The 16,648-nt window shown below is 52.0% G+C and overlaps 2 protein-coding genes across 2 annotated transcripts in view; one reads left to right on the top strand and one right to left on the bottom strand.

Moving 5' to 3' along the window:
* The window catches only part of LOC140681480 (uncharacterized), a 1,248,316-nt gene that overhangs the window by 483,284 nt on the left and 748,384 nt on the right, over nucleotides 1-16,648 (top strand).
* Nucleotides 12,399-13,402, bottom strand: LOC140681447 (olfactory receptor 14J1-like). The gene has a single exon (XM_072921280.1). The coding sequence runs from the start codon at nucleotides 13,329-13,331 to the stop codon at nucleotides 12,399-12,401; it is 933 nt and encodes a 310-aa protein (XP_072777381.1). The 5' UTR covers nucleotides 13,332-13,402.

The following is a 16,648-nucleotide window of genomic DNA, read 5'->3' as shown; positions in this document are numbered from 1 at the left end:
GAGTAATATTTCATAAAGCCTTCATTTCACAGGAAAGGGTTAAAATTCCCGGACTCCCCGGACAGCTGCAATCTCAGCCCAGGACTCTTTCTCTAGTCTCCCATGCTGGGCATCTTCCCCCCCGCCTTCTCCTTCTCCTCCGCCGGCAAACTCCCAGGTGTCTGCTGGCTCTCTATCTCTTTTCCCTCTGGCTTAGGGGAGGGGGAACAAAGACATCCCAGATGTTCTCCACCCTTCCGTCCGCAGGAGCTTGCCCAGCTCGGTTCCCGATCCTTCACCCCCTGGCCTACCTCTGCAGGCCGCATGGCTCCCCTCCCCCACCCAGCCTGGGCTGGGCAGGGGAAGTCTGTACCTTGCGATGACCGGAACCAAAGAAGGACGAGTCCTCCTGGGAATTCCACTTTTAACCCCTCTGTGTTCTCAGAGGCGTGTCCACCTTCAATTGGTCACCCCAAGTGTCAGTATCCAAACCTGACCCCTGACTGGATGGACCTCTTCCTTTCAAAAAAAAAAATTCTCTTCCCGTGTCAAACCATGACACATGGGAACTGATCATAGCAACAGGGGCTGGGGATGGTTGCCATGGAAACTGACCATAGCAACAGGGGATGGTGATGGTTGCCATGGAAACTGACCATAGCAATGGGTCATGATGAGGTTTGCTGTGGTAATCCAGGGCATCCCTCTGGCTGCCCTGGCAGGTCTGGGACCCTGGCAAGGGGGTAAGGAACCCCCCTGTACAGAGCCCCCAGAGACACTGTCTGTGATCTCTGTCCATGGAAAAGAGTTTTCAGTCTTACAGGATGAATTACACACTCTGAGTGTTTGACATGAGTAATAATTAGTGTGACACGGGTGCAAAAGTAGAATTTTAGGATTCTAGGTAAGGGGTTCAAAGGAGGCAAGATGGAGGAAATCGTGTGTGTCCTGTCCTTTTTCATCTTCTTCATGCCTTCTATGTTTCACTGCAGTGTTGGCATTTTTCTGTTGGTTTAGACGGGGGACACATTGTTCAACAGAGGTGGTAGGTATTGGCACATTATTGTAAATATAGCACAGGTAGTTTCTGGTATATATTGTTTGTAACTTCCCACTGAGGGGCAGAGCCCTGCACGCTGCCCCGCAAGAAAGGCCTACTGCAGGTCAGACAGAACATGTTATAGATAAGCAAGAATAAACACCTTGAAAACAGCACAGATGAATTATGGCTTCTTCTTTGGCAGAGGGGCTCAAAGACAGGGACTTTCTACAATTTTGGGATCATTTAAATACCACAGATTCTGACATAAATGGCATTCCTGGCTGGGCTTGTACCACCAACCTTTCAGTTAAGAGCCGACAGTTTGCCTATTAAGGTTCAGATATTTTGACAGGCCCTCAGAGGGGTTTCATGGGGACTTTCTAAGTGTCCCCAGGCTGCCAAAGAGCCGGGATGTCACAGGCACTCACAGGGGCTCCTGTCATGGGCAGACTGGGAGCTTTAGGCAAAGTTTATTAGAGAAGCTCCTGTCAGGTCAGGAGGCACAGAAAGGACCCCCAATAGCCCCTATAGATCCCCAAATACCTCCAAGGACCGCCAGCCTTTCTAAGCCTCTTTTTGTGAGAGGAGCCTAGGAGCAGCAGGTTCCAATCCCTACCCCTGACAATTCAAGAGCTCGTATGTAAACAATTATAAAGGTGGAATTAAAATTTTATACAATTCTCCCTTAGCATTAGGAATTGTAAACCAGTGTTGGGGGTTGGGTTTTTCCTTTCTGTTTGTTCCTTATCATTGGCTGATGTTTATCGGCTGATCCCTTATTTTGGGAGGAGCTGCTGCTCTTGGAGATGGGAGTTTCCACTGCTGCTGCCAGAGCCTGGGCCAGAGCTGTTTCTTCTGTCCTGGGGTGAGCCTCTGCTTGTGAGAACAGCCACTAAACTGGGACCTTATTTACACCTGCCCCACTAAAAGAGAGACCTATCCCTGTCTGCTCTGGTGTCCAGGATCCTGAGCTGGGCTCTCCCTGCCCTGCTTGGAGCCCCTCACCCCCTGCCTGCCGAGACATCCTGCCAGCCCAGCTGACTGCTTTTTGCCAGTGCTGCTGGGGCACCGAGCTGACTGCTTTCTGAGAGTCCTGCTGGGGCACCGGAGCCGGCTGCCCCGGGGTTTGTGAAGCAAAGCCTCTCTCCAGCCCTTCCCCCTTCGGACAAAGCCGCCATGGCCCCGCGCTGCCGAGCCCGGCCGGAGCGCCCCCTGCAGCCGCGTGGGGGTCAGCGCACCTGCCCTGCCCCGGGAGCCACAGCGCCCCTGCTGGCTGTGCCCGGAACTGCACCGCAGGGAAAGCGCCACGGCCCAAAGGCCGGGACTGGGCTCTGCTCTGTTTGCTGTTCGTGCCGCAGCTGCTGCTGCTTGTTGGCTTTGTTATACACACTAGGAAAGAGCTGACATTCCTATTCCCATATCTTTGCCTGCCTGAGAGCCCCTTGATTTCATGATTCTAATAATTTGGAGGGAGGGGTTTACATTCTCCATTCCACAGGAGGCTTTTTGCTGCCTTCCCTAGCAGACACCTGTCTTGTAAACCAAGACCAGTTTTGGCACCTGATGTGCAGCCTGAGGGCATTGAGAGAAACAGGGTGAAATAAGAATAACAATTCTTGAGTAACATAATTTTTTTTTTTTGTTGCACTGGATATAGAAACCTTGTTAGGTGTCACCATGTGGTCTAGCTTCCCCTGGTTTGGGTGGCACATGGTTGTGGCTACATTTTTCCCATCCTATAACTATGGCAAATCTGGCTGATAATCAATTTGTTTGATGGGTTAATATGGTGAGGAATTTATGGATTTTTAATTTCCTCTGGACGGTGGGCACACAGATTCAAGGCTACCACACACTAACTGTATGTGTTTGGAATTACTTTAATAATGGTACCTACTGTGAGGAAATGACACCAGGGGAAGTTTTCTCCCAACTCCTCAGCCAGCTCTTTGGGTCTACAGTGGTTGGTGTTCCTGCTATGCCTGTTAAGCCTATTCTGTTCAGCATTCAGAGGTAAGGGAAGATTGACTTAGATAACTATCGTAGCAGGGCGTCCCCAGCCTGTAATAATTAGCACTGACTCCATGATTCCAGAAGGCGATCAATCACTTTATTACATTATCCTATACTATACTGCTTAGAAACACTCATCGCTCTTGCAGACAGTCCAATACAGACAGACCAGACTGGTTAATTGAAATCCAAACACCATCACCATTGACCAATTTAGAAATCACCCTTTGATAAACAAATCTCCATAACACATTCCACATGTGCACAACAACAGGTGCAGCAAGTGAAAATAAGAATTGTTTCTCATTCTTTTCTCTGAGCTTTCTCACAGCTTCTCACAGCTTCCCAGGAAATTCCTGGGAGAGCTCTCTCTCTGCTCAGAGGATATGTGATTACCACAGGTCAGTTGTGACAATGCAGGTCCAAGGACACCACGGTGGCACTACGGAACCTCATGGAACCAAGGGGCCATTGTGACACTGTGCTGCCTCATGGAATCAAGGAGACCATTGTGAACTCAGAGACCCCAAGGAAGCAAGGGTCCATGGTGACCTTGTGCAGCCGCAGCGTCACAGAGGAGCCGCTGTGACACAGCGAGGGCACACGGAGCCCAGGGGCCATTGTGACACATCAGGGCTTTGTGGAACCACGAAGCCATTGTGACATTGCAAGGCCTCATGGAAGCACGGGGCCATTGTGACACTGCAGAATCAAGGGGAACATTGTGACACTCCAAGGCCTCATGGAACCAAGGAGACCATTGTGACACTGTGGGGTCCATGGAACCAAGGGAACACGGAACAGGTCTGGCTGGCTGGGCCTCCTGGGGACCATCTGACAGGTCCGGGTGACCTTGGCATGTCGAGGGCTGCTTCTCATCTCCCCTGAAGCACTGGGGCTCTGGGCTTTCCTTCCTATGGGAGAGAACTGTCCTTCTCCTCCAAGGACCCAGGGCCGAAATTTGGATTCCTTCAAATTTCCTTATATACGAAGATTGTTCCCAGATGAAATCTGCCAGGTCTGAGACAGATCTGGCTGCCTTGGCCACCCAAGGGCCACCTCTTATCTGCCTTTCAAATACTGTGACCATGTGCTTTTCTTTATTATGGGGAAAAAACATCCACTTCAACTAGGCACCCATGACAAAAATTGGGGATCTGCCTCCAGAATTCCCTATATCCAAGGATAGCTCCCAGAAAACTCATGCCAGGAAACACAATCTGGCTGGCCTTGGCCTCCTGAAGGCTGGCACTCATGTGCCTCTGAAACACTGGGGCTCTGTGCTTTCCTTCCTAATGGAAAGAATTTCTGTCCAGGCACCCATGGTTAAAACCGCGATTCCACCTCCAAAACTCTGTACATGCAAGGATTGCTCCCAAGTGAAATCAGCCAGGACAGACAGGTCTGGCTGCCCTTGGACCCATGGGGGCTGCCTCTCATCTGCCTTTGAAACACTGGGGCTCTGTGCTTTCCTTCCTATGGAAAAGAACCGTCATTCTTATCTATGCAAAAATGGCCAAAAATGGCATTCCACCTCCAAATACCCTATATCCAAGGGTTGCTTTCAGACAAAAGCTACCAGGACAGAGAGGTCTGGCTGGCCTCAGCCTCTAATGACTACCTTTCATCTGCTCCTCAAACACTGGTGTTATGTCCATTGCTTCCTATGGAAAGAATCATCCTGCTCCTCTGAATGTCCATGTCTGAAATTGGGATTCCACCTCTAAAATTCCCTATATCCAACGGTTGCTCCCAGCCAAAATCTGCCAGTACCATCAACTCTGGCTGCCCCTTGCCACACTGGGGCTTGGTTCTTTCCTTCCCATGGAGATCACTGTGACACTGTGGGCACCTCATGGAACCAAGGGGATCATTGTGGCACCACTGGAGCCCATGGAACCAAGGGGCCATGGTGACACCACGGGGCTTCATGGACCCAGAGACCATCATGACTCTGTCGGGCCTGATGGAACCATGGAGACCATTGGGACCCTTCAGGGCCTGGTGTCACCAAGGGGGCATTGTGACACCTCAGGGCCTCCTGGAAGTGAGGGACCATTGGGACACCGTGGGACCCCATGGAAGCGAGGGAACATGGAACAGGTCTGGGTGGCTTGGCCTCCCAGGGTTCACCTGACAGGTCTGGCTGATGTTGGCATTCCAAGGGCTGCCTCTCCTCAGCTGCTGGAGCACTGGGGCTCTGTGCTTTCCTTACTATGGAAAAGAACTCTCATTCTTCTCCAGGCACACATGGCCAGAATTCAGATTTCACCTCCAAATTTCCTTTTATCCAGGGATTGCTCCCATAGGAATATTGCCATGAGAAGTCTGGCTGGCAATGGTTTCATGAGGGTGACCTCTCATCTGTCCCCAAAACACTGGAGAAGGCTCTGTGCTTTCCTTCCTATGGGAAAGAACTTTCCAGCTTCTCCTGGTGCCCATGGCTGAGATTGGGGTTCTACCTCCAAAATTCCCTATATCCAAAGGCTGGTCCCAGAAAAATCTGCCATTACTGACAATTCTGGCTGGCCTTGGCCTAGTGAGGCTCTCACCTCCCTTCAGAACACTGGGGCTCTGGGCTTTCCTTCCTATGGAAAAGAACTGTCCTTCTTGTCCAGGTGCCTATGGCCGGAATTGGGGTTCCACCTTCAACATTGCCTGTTGAGACACACTGGAGGAGATTGCTGGCTGGAAAGATTTCGCGTGTGGGGGAGGAAGGGGCAGGTCCAGCCTTGCCCTGCCCTGGAACCCCAATCCCCCCAGAGCCTCTATCCCAGCCCAGCAGTGTCTGCCAGTCCCTGGCACAGCACAGGCAATGCTCCACAGCCACCTCTGGAGCCGCAGCCCAGCTCCTGAGTGACCAAATGACCCCAAGTTCCAGCTGGGGAAGGGCCCAAGAACACCAAGGGGTATTTAAGGCTGACCACAAGGCAAGCACACAACTGGACCCTACTCCACTTGGAATTTCCATCTGAACACTGCTGTAATCCAGGAGGTGGTAGCTCTGTGTGTGCTTCTCTATATCTTATTTTTCCTCTCTTTCTGTGTCTACTTCTATTTTTGTCCTCCTGCAAATTTTGATTAACCTTAAATTGAACAGGCTTAGAGTTTGTGAGGTTGAATGGGGAAAGTAATGCTTTGAGAAGTGTTTTTTGTTGACTGAATATCAAATTAAACCCTTTGCCAAAGTTTCTCTGATTTCCTAAAGTTCCCAGTAATGGCTGCTTTGTTGTTTGGAGCTCCTGAGAATCTCTTGTTGGTATTTCTCCAGTGCATCCAACTCAGAGAACACAAACAATTGTAATTCCTTTTAAATGTCTCCTTGAGTGAGTTTTTTAGTGGGTGGGGGTCAGGGCTTGTGTGTCCTGCTTGGCACAGCCCAGGCAGGGCTTTCACAGCCCCATCCCACACTCCATTTCCCAGCTGGAGCCGCTGGTGCCTCTGAGTTCTGCTGCCCCAGCCCCAGGGACGCTCTCCTTGTCTGCCCATTCCCCCAGGGTCTCTGGGCAGGGATGGCCTCAGTGGGGGCTGCTGACATCCTCAGCAACTTGGAGGCTGCTGCTGAATTTTACTGCTCCAGAGGCTTGTGCAGCCTTCAGCTCTTCAGTTCAGGAATTCAGTGCCCCAGGGCTCATTAACATTCAGAACACCTTAACAAGCCAAGCCTCTGAGAATAATTAAAGTTTTCAAATCCTTTGTGGTTGATTAGACAGATTTCAGAAGTGTACTCAAAATGAATACAGTATATTTAAAAGGACAGTGAGAAAATATTTTTTCATGTCCTGTTTAGGTTTTTATTCCCTATGAATACATTGATATGTGCAATCTCCAACTGACACTGAATTCAAGTGCCTCCTCATGCAGCTTGAATAGCTATGAAAAGCAAGACCCTTTGTGGCTGACAATCCATCAGACTCTGTCCCTACCCCCACCCCACCATTTCCCCCATCCAAGCCCTGGCACTCAGAGCAGCCTTGTGCAAATCTGAGCTCCCTCCAGCCCAGGCTGCACCTGCAGGTTTCAGCTCCTTGGCTCCAACTCCCACCTGCTTTCCTTGGAGAAGGAGCTGCCCCAGACACAGAGGGATGTTCATTTATTGCCAGCCAACAAAGCCAAGGGAAGGCACAGCTCCATCAAATGCAAAAGCCATTCCTCTGCTGGCTATTAAATCCACTTTGCACAGCAGACAGTCTCAGAGCAATGGAAAACACCTTCTGTGCCCAGCACAGATCCCAAGGTCCCCCCAAACCCTCCCTGCCCCGATTCTGCCCAGATTTGCTCTTTGCACACACGAGTCACAGGCTGAAGTCAGGAGCTGCCTCCATGGCCAGAGGGAGGAAAAGAGGGAAAGTGGATGAAGAGCTCTCCTGTGCAGAGCCAAGGTCCAAGTGCCCCTGCAGTGGGAACCACAACTCATCAGGTTTGTGTCCTTTGGGCTCAGGGACTGGTGACACTCAGAGGCACAGAGAGGTTTCTTGCCAACAAACACAAGTTGAACATTTGAACAGTTTAATAACCATCACAGCTCTTCCCTCAACTCTCTGTGATGTCCCAGCAGCATCTGACATGTCCCCCATGCCCAAGGAATTTCTGCACAGGAGCAGTTTTAGACAAAGACATAAAAGGTAATTCTGTGATAGATATAAATGTAAGTAAGGTGTTGAATAATGTGATATTTATTTGAATTTCAGAAAGACTGCACAACTCTTTGAAGCTCAAAGCATGAAGCCAGTCAGTTGAGAGGACCTTGAATGACGAGAGAGCACCTAGAAGAGGAAATCTGGGAGCAACAGGAAGGACATAGATTGAGCTGGTCTAGTGAACAGATTTCCTTAGACATGGCCATTTAAACAGGACAGCTGGAAACACCTGAAGGAAGAGGGAGATGATGCAATAAACAGAATATTGGTGACTCAAGAGGATGGAAAGATCAATATTTCTTCTTCTCACATCAATACACTTCCAAGAAATTCCTGTTCCTAGAGGGAAAACATTGGTCTTTCTTAAAAGTAGTGTAAGTGACCCAGATAATAAAAATGTCCCTGTATAATATGAAATGTACACGTATTAACACCTGTGCCCCTTTCAGGGCAGACATCAGCTGTGTGCCCATGACCAGGCAGTGCCACTTGTGCCCTGAGGTGCCGAGCTGGGGCTGGATCTCTCAGAGAGGAGCTGAGGGAGAGCAGAGCACCTTGCAAGCTGCAGGTCCCTGCCAGCCCCACAGGGCTCCTGTGCCATCAACATCTGCTCTGCTCCAGTCTGGAACAGGGCCCAGCACGGTGCCGGGACCATCAGAGAGCTGAGGTGTGTGCTGGAATTCCATGCCCTCCCCATGGCTCAGCAGCCCTGCATTTCCCTGCTCCAGCCTTGGTCTCCAGCACAGCCATGGAGGCTCTTTGGGCTCCTGAGTGTTCCTGCAGCCCCCAAGGGCAGCTGAGCTCTGCCTTTGGCACAGCCAGCCCTGGCCAGCGCAGGCCATGCTCAGCAATTCCTTGTCTGTGCCCGGCCTTGCTGCCAGCCCCGGCAGCGGCTGCGTGGCCCCTTTGTGGCCCTGTACTGGCCCAGCCATGGTGCCACAGCCCCTGTGCAGCCCAGCCCAGGACAGGAGCATTGCGGCTGGGCACGGCCCCTGTGCCGTGGGGCCCTGGGCAGCCTTGGGGCTCTGTGCCCCATGGCCTCCCTGCTGGGCAGCCTCTGCCAGCTCCTGCAGAGCCCGTGGCACCTGTGGGGCTGCACAGGCAGCCCTGCCCCGGGCTCTGCTGGCGTCTGGGCCAGCAGAGAGGCCGGCCAGGGCTGGTCATGGCCGGGAACAGGCCCTGAGCCCCGCAGGAGGATGGAGCTGGGCCACAGCCAAACTCAGCCCAGGGCAGAGCTGGGCTCAGCAGCCAGGGCTGCCAAGGGCTGGCACAGACAGAGGCTGGCGCTGACAAATGTCTTGGGCCCCCTCCCTGCTCTGTCCATGCCCCAAGGGCACAGAGCAGCCTCCTCTCTCGGGCTCTTGCCTGTTTTCAATGCCTTGCCCAGGCGCTGGCCCTGCCCCACAAGGCCTGGGCTGAGTCCTGCCCCTGCCCGCTCAGCCAGGCTGAGATGGACACTGATGGTTTCTGTGCCAGGCTCTCCCAGCCCAGCCCAGCTCCCTGCAAGCTCTGCCGGCTGCCCTGAGCTCTGGGCAGCACCAAGGGCCTCTCCCCAGCACAGCCCAGCCGGCTCTGGCCCCACAGCTCTGCTCAGGCCAGGCTGCTCTGGGCACTGCCCCACGGCCTCAGCCCCTGCCAAGGGCACAGCAGCAGCTGCAGCTCAGCCAGGACTCAGCCCCACCATGGGGGAAGGGGCTTGGCCAAGGCCAAAGGAGCTCCCTGGCTGCCCTGCTCCCCTCTGGCTGAGGTGCTGAGAGCTCTGCAGCCCCTCCTGCCATCCCATCTGCCCAGGCCAGCACAAGAGCCCCGGCCTTGGGTCCCTCCAGAGCTGCTCCTGCTCCAGGCCCAGGGCCCATCCCAGAGCTGGGGCAGCCACAAAGCTGTGCCCATTTCTGCTCATTGCTGCTCTGATGGGGATGGATCCTCAGCCACTTGGAGGTTGCTGATGAATTTTACTACTCCACAGTCCTCTTCTTCCTTGAGCTCTTCTTCTTCAGGAATTCAGAGAGAAAGCTCATAAACAGTTGTTCAAAACACCCAAACAAGACTAGCCCATGGGAATAATTAAACTCTTCAATTCTTCTGTGGTTAATTAGACAGTTTTCAAAAGTTTATTCAAGATGAATCCACTATATTGAAAACAATGCCAAGATAATAGTTTTCTCCTGTTAAATTTTCTTTTCCTGTTGATAGATTGAGATCAGCAATGTCCAGTTGCTATTGATCCCCAGCACCTCCTAATGCAGTCTGAATAGATATGAAAATCAAGGCTTTTCACAGCTGACAATCAAAAACACTTCCTCCATACACCCACCCCACCTTTTCCCTCATCCAAGCCCTGGCACTCAGAGCAGCTGAGGAATGGAGTCACATCCAGGGGCATCCCCAGAACTGGAGACTTTGGCCCGGCCATTTACATCTCTTTATTGCTGATCTGGACAAGGGGATAGAGGGCAGCCTCGGTCAGTTCCCAGGTGACACCAAGCAGGTGGGAGTGTGGCTGTGCTGGAGGGCAGGAAGCTCTGCAGAGGGCAGCAACAAATCTTCTACACTGGAATTAGGAAGGGCAGACTTTGGTCTTTTTAGGATTCTGATTTGGGGAGTACTGAATCAGGTACTGATATTTTAAACAAAAGCTGCCCTTAAAAGAGAAGGGGTTTAGGAAGGATGAACATGTTTCAAGAAAGCTGTCTTAACGGGGAAGGAGCTGCCTATCCCAGTGTGGCAAAAGATGGGCTAGTGATGAAAATTACTGTCCTGGCTGCCATACAGCTTTCCTGGGAACTCAGAGGAAAAAAGGAGTGGCAACACAGGAAGTGTTTTACAATGCCCTTAGGCTATGCAGAAAGACAATTAGAGAGGTGAAAGCTCAAATAGAACTTAACCTGTTGATTTCTGTAAAAAAAAAAAAAAACTTTTACATAAAATTTTGTAGCAAAGGCAGGGAGAAGGAGAATCTCTATTCTTTATTGGATGCAGTGGAGAATACAACTAAAGATAAAGGGGTCACAAGCTCAGCTCCTACACAGGGAACTAAAGATAAAGTAACTAAAGAGAAGGAAAAGGCTAAACGATTTTACACCTTGTTTGTCTCAATTTTCAACAAGTACACAGGTTGTCCTCAGGACAAGTGTTCTCCTGAGCTGGTAGATGGGGACAGGGAGCAGAACAGCCCCCTGTGATCCAGGAGGAAGCAGCTGGTGATGAGCTGAAGCACTCAGATTCTCACAGGTGCATGGGATGGAATCTAGCCTAGGGGGATGAGGGAGCTGGTGGATGAGCTCCCCAACCTGCTCTCCATCATTTACCATCAGTCCTGGCTCACCAGGGAGGTCCCAGAGCACTGGAAGTGCCAGTGTGAGCCCATCCCCAAGAAGGGCTGGAAGGAGGAGCTGGGGAGCTCCAGGCCTGTCAGGCTGAGCACGGTGCCTGGCAATGTTATGGAACAGATCACCTTGAGTGCCACCCCAGGGCACCTGCAGGACGGCCGAGGGGTCAGAGCCAGCCAGCGTGGATTTCAGTATCTACACTGATGATCTGGATGAGGGGACTGAGTCCACCATCATCAAATTTGCAGATGACACCAAACTGGGTGTGAGTATGGATCTGCTGGAGGGTAGGAGGGCTCTACATGGAGACCTGGACAGGCTGGATCCAACAAGGTGAGGTTTTACAAGGCCAAGTGACACTGCACTGAACCAGGAGGTCAGTGTTACTCTCTGGGGCTTCGTGAACAACAAAGACCACTATGACATGAGGGCACCTTGCATAACCAAGAGGCCATTGTGACAATGCGAGTACTTGTTGAATGAAGGAAGCAATTTTGGGAACGGAGTGCTCCTTGGGACCAAGAGGCCATTGTGACACCGTGGAACCAAGGAGAGCATTGCTGCACTGTGACACCTCCTGGAACCAAAGATCCACTGTGACACTGCAGGGCCTTGGGGGACCAAGGGGCCACTGTGACACTGCAGGGCCCAAGGATCCAAGGGACTTTGTGACACCAAGGGGTCCCATGGAACCAAAGGGACATTGTGACTCTGGGAGGCCTCATGGAATCATGGAGACCATTGTGACACTCTGGGGTTTCATGGAACCCTGGTGACACCAAGCTGGCAGAGAATGTTGATCTGCTGGAGGGTAGGAGGGCTCTGCAGAGGTCCCAAACCCAACAAGGTGAGGTTTAACAAGTCCAAGTGCCGGGTCCTGCACTTTGACCACAACAACCCCTGCAGTGCTCCAGGCTGGGGACAGAGGGGCTGGACAGCAGCCAGGCAGAAAGGGACCTGCAGAGACTGATGGACAGCAGGCTGGACATGAGCCAGCCGTGTGCCCAGGTGGCCAAGAAGGCCAATGGCTCCTGGCCTGGATCAGGAATGGTGTGGCCAGCAGGAGCAGAGCTGCTGTGCCAGCACTGATCTGCCCCAGCTCTGCACACAGACATTGCTGCTGCAGCTCCAGAGAAGGCAGCAAAAGGGCAACTCTGCAGAAAACTCTGCTGGGATATCCTTTAGTTCCTTTAAAGTCACTGAGAGTGCAGCCCCTAATTGACACAGTCTGTGGGTACAGGAAAGGTGGAGTGAAACAAAATGAGAAATGGCACAAGGAATGGCATTTATTTGTGGACAACATTAAATGTAAAACAAAAACTTCCAAGATGAAACCAACAAGAAGTATCAAATTTGACTTTTATTCGAAGTAATTTGGAGAAATTGGCCAGCAGTTTAATGTCCCCAAAAGCATCCAGTCATCAGTCTCCTCACTGCAGCCTTGAGCTCCTGGTTCCTCAGGCTGTAGATGAGGGGGTTCAGGGCTGGAGACACCACCGAGTACAGAACTGACACTGACAGATCCAGGGATGGGGAGGACATCGAGGGGGGCTTTAGGTAGGTAAATACACCAGTGCTGATAAACAGAGAGACCACAGCCAGGTGAGGGAGGCAGGTGGAAAAGGCTTTGTGCCGTCCCTGCTCAGAGGGGATCCTCAGCACAGCCCTGAAGATCTGCACATAGGAGAAAACAATGAACACAAAACAACCAAATGCCAAACACACACTAACAGCAATGAGCCCAAGTTCCCTGAGGTGGGATTTGGAGCAGGAGATCTTGAGGATCTGGGGGATTTCACAGAAGAACTGTCCCAGGCTATTGCCATGGCACAGGGGCAGGGAAAATATATTGGCTGTGTGCAGCAGAGCATTGAGAAAGGCACTGGCCCAGGCAGCTGCTGCCATGTGGGCACAAGCTCTGCTGCCCAGGAGGGTCCCGTAGTGCAGGGGTTTGCAGATGGACACGTAGCGGTCATAGCTCATGATGGTCAGGAGATAAAACTCTGCTGAGATGAAGATGACAAAGAAAAAGAGCTGTGCAGCACATCCTGTGTAGGAGATGGTGCTGGTGTCCCAGAGGGAATTGTGCATGGCTTTGGGGACAGTGGTGCAGATGGAGCCCAGGTCGCTGAGGGCCAGGTTGAGCAGGAAGAAGAACATGGGCGTGTGCAGGTGGTGGCCGCAGGCTACGGCGCTGAGGATGAGGCCGTTGCCCAGGAGGGCAGCCAGGGAGATGCCCAGGAAGAGGCAGAAGTGCAGGAGCTGCAGCTGCCGCGTGTCTGCCAGTGCCAGCAGGAGGAAGTGGCTGATGGAGCTGCTGTTGAACATTTGCTGTGGCTGCACATGGGCACCTGTTCATGGAGAAAGGACAGGGACAAGTCAGGAGAGGCTGCTTGGAGCCAAACCTGGGCCATTCCCTGCAGACTGTCCTGCTGGAACTCACCCACCCTTGTTCCTGCTCTGGGAAAACCTTCACCCAGGTCCCTGCCTGAGCTGCAGTTGTGCTGGCTGAGTGTGCCAGGAGCAGCCAGGCCTGAGCATGGGGACTCTCGAGAAGCCATCCCTGCGCTGCTGCCCTGGGTTTGTAGCCATGTGGCAGAGGGACATGGCTGGATATTCAGGATTTGTCAGGGGAATAATTCCTATTGCAGGAAGGCTTGGTACCATCTGCACTCACACTTCTAAGGGAAATAGATGACAGGAGTTGATTTTAGGAATTGCTTTCCTACCCACACACCATTCCTGGCTCTCTGAGGTCAGAAATCCCCAGCATTCCTGCTGCACTCAGAGTTTGCCACTGAGAGATGTGAGAGGCAAAGGATTCCCTGTGGCTGAGGGAAGGTGAGGGGCTGGATGGGCTTGTTCCCCCAGCACTGCTCTGCTCAGCCCCCTCTCCTTCCCTGAGCACCTCCCTGGGCCTGGACATTCCCTCCTGAGAGGTGCCTTGTCCCTGCCAGCGCTCACAGAGCCCATCCCACCCTGTGTGCCCTCGGCCCGGCCCTACAGAAACCTGCCTGTGTGCAGGGCCCTGGCTGGGGCAGGCTCTGTGTGCAGCTGGGCAAGGGCAGCTCAGGAGAGCCCTGCTGGGCCCTGCAGAGGTGATGCTGCTGCTGTCCAGGGCTGAGGAGTGGCTGAAGGCCCTTTGGGAGGCTCCCAGCAGAGAGACTGACCACCCAAAGTCACAGTTCTGGAGTCTCTGTAAATGTTCAAACATTCCTTTGATGATCCTGTGTGTCCCTTTCAACTCAGAATGTTCTGTGATTCTGGGATTGCAATTCCTGTTCAGCTTCTCTCATCCCCCTGTTCTTTAAAATCAAAAAAGAAAAAAACCCTCCTTGCAACAGTGTTAAAACAATAAAGGAAAAACCAGACCTTTATTTGAAGCTTCCAGGTGTCCCAGTGGGGATGAGGAACAATCAAACCCTGATTTCAGCAATTCATTAAGGTTGATTAATTAGGATATTTAACAGGAACGTCCTATAGGAGATTCAGTTGCTCCAGTTACACGCCCCTGGCTCAACCCATTGGAGTAGGTCCAAGGATTTCTTTGCCCAGCTTTTTCTTATCACTGCTCACATTCAAAAACCAAAATGTTGTTCTTGTAGGTCCTCTTCCTGATAATAAGACTATACAGAATTTCAGGAATGTATTTAGACAGTAGCTTATTGTTCTAAAATCTAAGAAAAAGGTTAGGAAATGTACTAGAGTTAATTAAGGATTAAAATTATGTTAACTATATAATGGTAGTTTAAAATAGTTAATTAAAAGTTTAATAGAGTTAGGTAAGGATTATAGTTTTATAACTATATCATAGTAATTTACAGATCTGTGAATATATGACAAATATATGAAAAGCAAAATTCTTCATGTCATCACCCCAACATTTCCACCCTGATCCAAGCAGGAAATTGAAAACACTCTCAGGAAATCTCCTGACCTTTACAGCAATCCCAGGCTTACCTTCTTTGGGAAGTGCCCTCCGGAGCTGTGGCCAGGCTGGTCTGGAGCTGGGAGCAGCCCTGCCCCACCCAGCCCCTCTCAGCAGCAGCACCTGCCCTGCTCAGGGTGGCTCCTTCCCCCCCCAGCTCCTGGCCAGCGCTGGGAGCAGCTCCAGGGCCGGCTGAGAGCTGTCCCTGGCAGGCAGCAGAGTCCTGGCCCAGCACAGCGCCCTGGGCTGCAGGACCCTGCTCTGCAGGACAGCCCTGGGCACCCCTGGCTGCTCTGCACAGGAGATGAGCAGAGAATGCACTCACAGGGGCTGTGGGCATTGGGATGTTCCAGCTTTAGGAGATCTCTCCAGGAGCTGCAGCTGCATTGTCCTGCAGCCAGAGGTTCCTGTGCCAAGGGCTGGCAGTGATTCTGCCCCAGGCACTTCTCAGCCCCTTCCCAGCCCTGACTGATTGAAGCTCTCTGTGCCTCTGTGCTGTGCCCGGGCTGGCTGCAGGCAGTGCCCCAGCCCTGCTGGGCTGGGAGAAGAGCTGCTCAGCAAGAGAAATGTGCTTTTGAAGCTCTGCTTGGTTACCAGGATCACCCTCTGTGCCAGGAGCCTGGCCCAGCTCAGCAGCACAGACACAGCACAAGGACTTTAATGACCCTCTGGGGCTTTGTGCTCAGGCCCTGAACATCAGGCCCTGAGAGGGAGCTGCAGAAACCTCTCCAGAACTCCAAGTCGGAATCCAACTCCAAAGTTTCTTGGACTTTTAATGGGTCCCACTGAGGGACACACTGAGAAAGTGTCCCCAGGCCCCAGGCAGAGCAGAGAACTGGAGGCACTGATGACAGGTGGGGACAAAGAGAAGCCAAGTCTTGGTGCCCTGGGGCACAGCAGGGTCTGTGCCACCAAGGGCTGTGAGGAGACACCTTGTCCTGAGGCCCTGGGACCTCCTGGCACAGCCCCAGCCAGGCTGGGCACTGTCACCCCCTGGTCCTGCCCTCAGCATCCCCCCTAGCCCACATCCCAGTGGCCTCAAGGATCTGCTGGAAGGAGTCCCTGGGGAGCCTTGGTCAGGAATGGCCCTGGGGGTTCCTTCATGCTCCCAGGGACTGCAGGTTTTTCAAAGGACTTTGGGCTTTGCTTTTGCCTTGCAGTCTCTGAGAGCTTATTGCAATCATGGCCTCCAATTATCTGCTGTAATTAGTCCCTGGAGAGGCTTTGTCAGTAACAATACTCAGTGGGGCTCATTAATGCTTCAAGGTACTTCAGTTCTTTTAAGGTACTTGGTGTTTCTGCTTTGATACAGACTCTGTGAGAGGTTTGTGCAATCATGGCCAAAATTATCTGCTTTAACGAGTCCCTGGAGAGCTTTGTACTGACACCCAGTGGGGCTCGTTAATACTTTGAGATACTCAACGTTTTTAAGGTACTTTGGATTTTCCTTTCCACACTGGGAGTTTCTGCTATTTTGAGTCTCTGAGAAATTTTTGTTCAATCCTCACCTTCAGTTCTCTCCTCCAAGGAGTCCATGAGGAGTGGGTCCCATTAATGCTTTGAGACACTTTGTGGTTTTCTTCTGACTTTGACTCCTGGAAAGGTTTGTGCAATCTCCTCTCAGGCCCTGAGGTTCCAGGGCTCAGCTCCAAATGCACCACGGGGCTCATTAGGATCAAACAAGTCCTGACAAACCATGGCTCTGCCTTGATTTCCC

This window comes from Taeniopygia guttata, chromosome 36 (genome assembly GCF_048771995.1).
Source record: "Taeniopygia guttata chromosome 36, bTaeGut7.mat, whole genome shotgun sequence".
Lineage (NCBI taxonomy): Eukaryota > Metazoa > Chordata > Aves > Passeriformes > Estrildidae > Taeniopygia > Taeniopygia guttata.
The sequence above is the reverse complement of the archived record's forward strand: the minus strand, read 5'-3'. Positions and strand labels throughout refer to the sequence as shown.

What these genes read in the sequence shown, in the direction of transcription:
- LOC140681447 (XM_072921280.1), bottom strand. Translation starts at nt 13,331, where the DNA reads ATGTTCAACAGCAGCTCCATCAGCCACTTCCTCCTGCTGGCACTGGCA.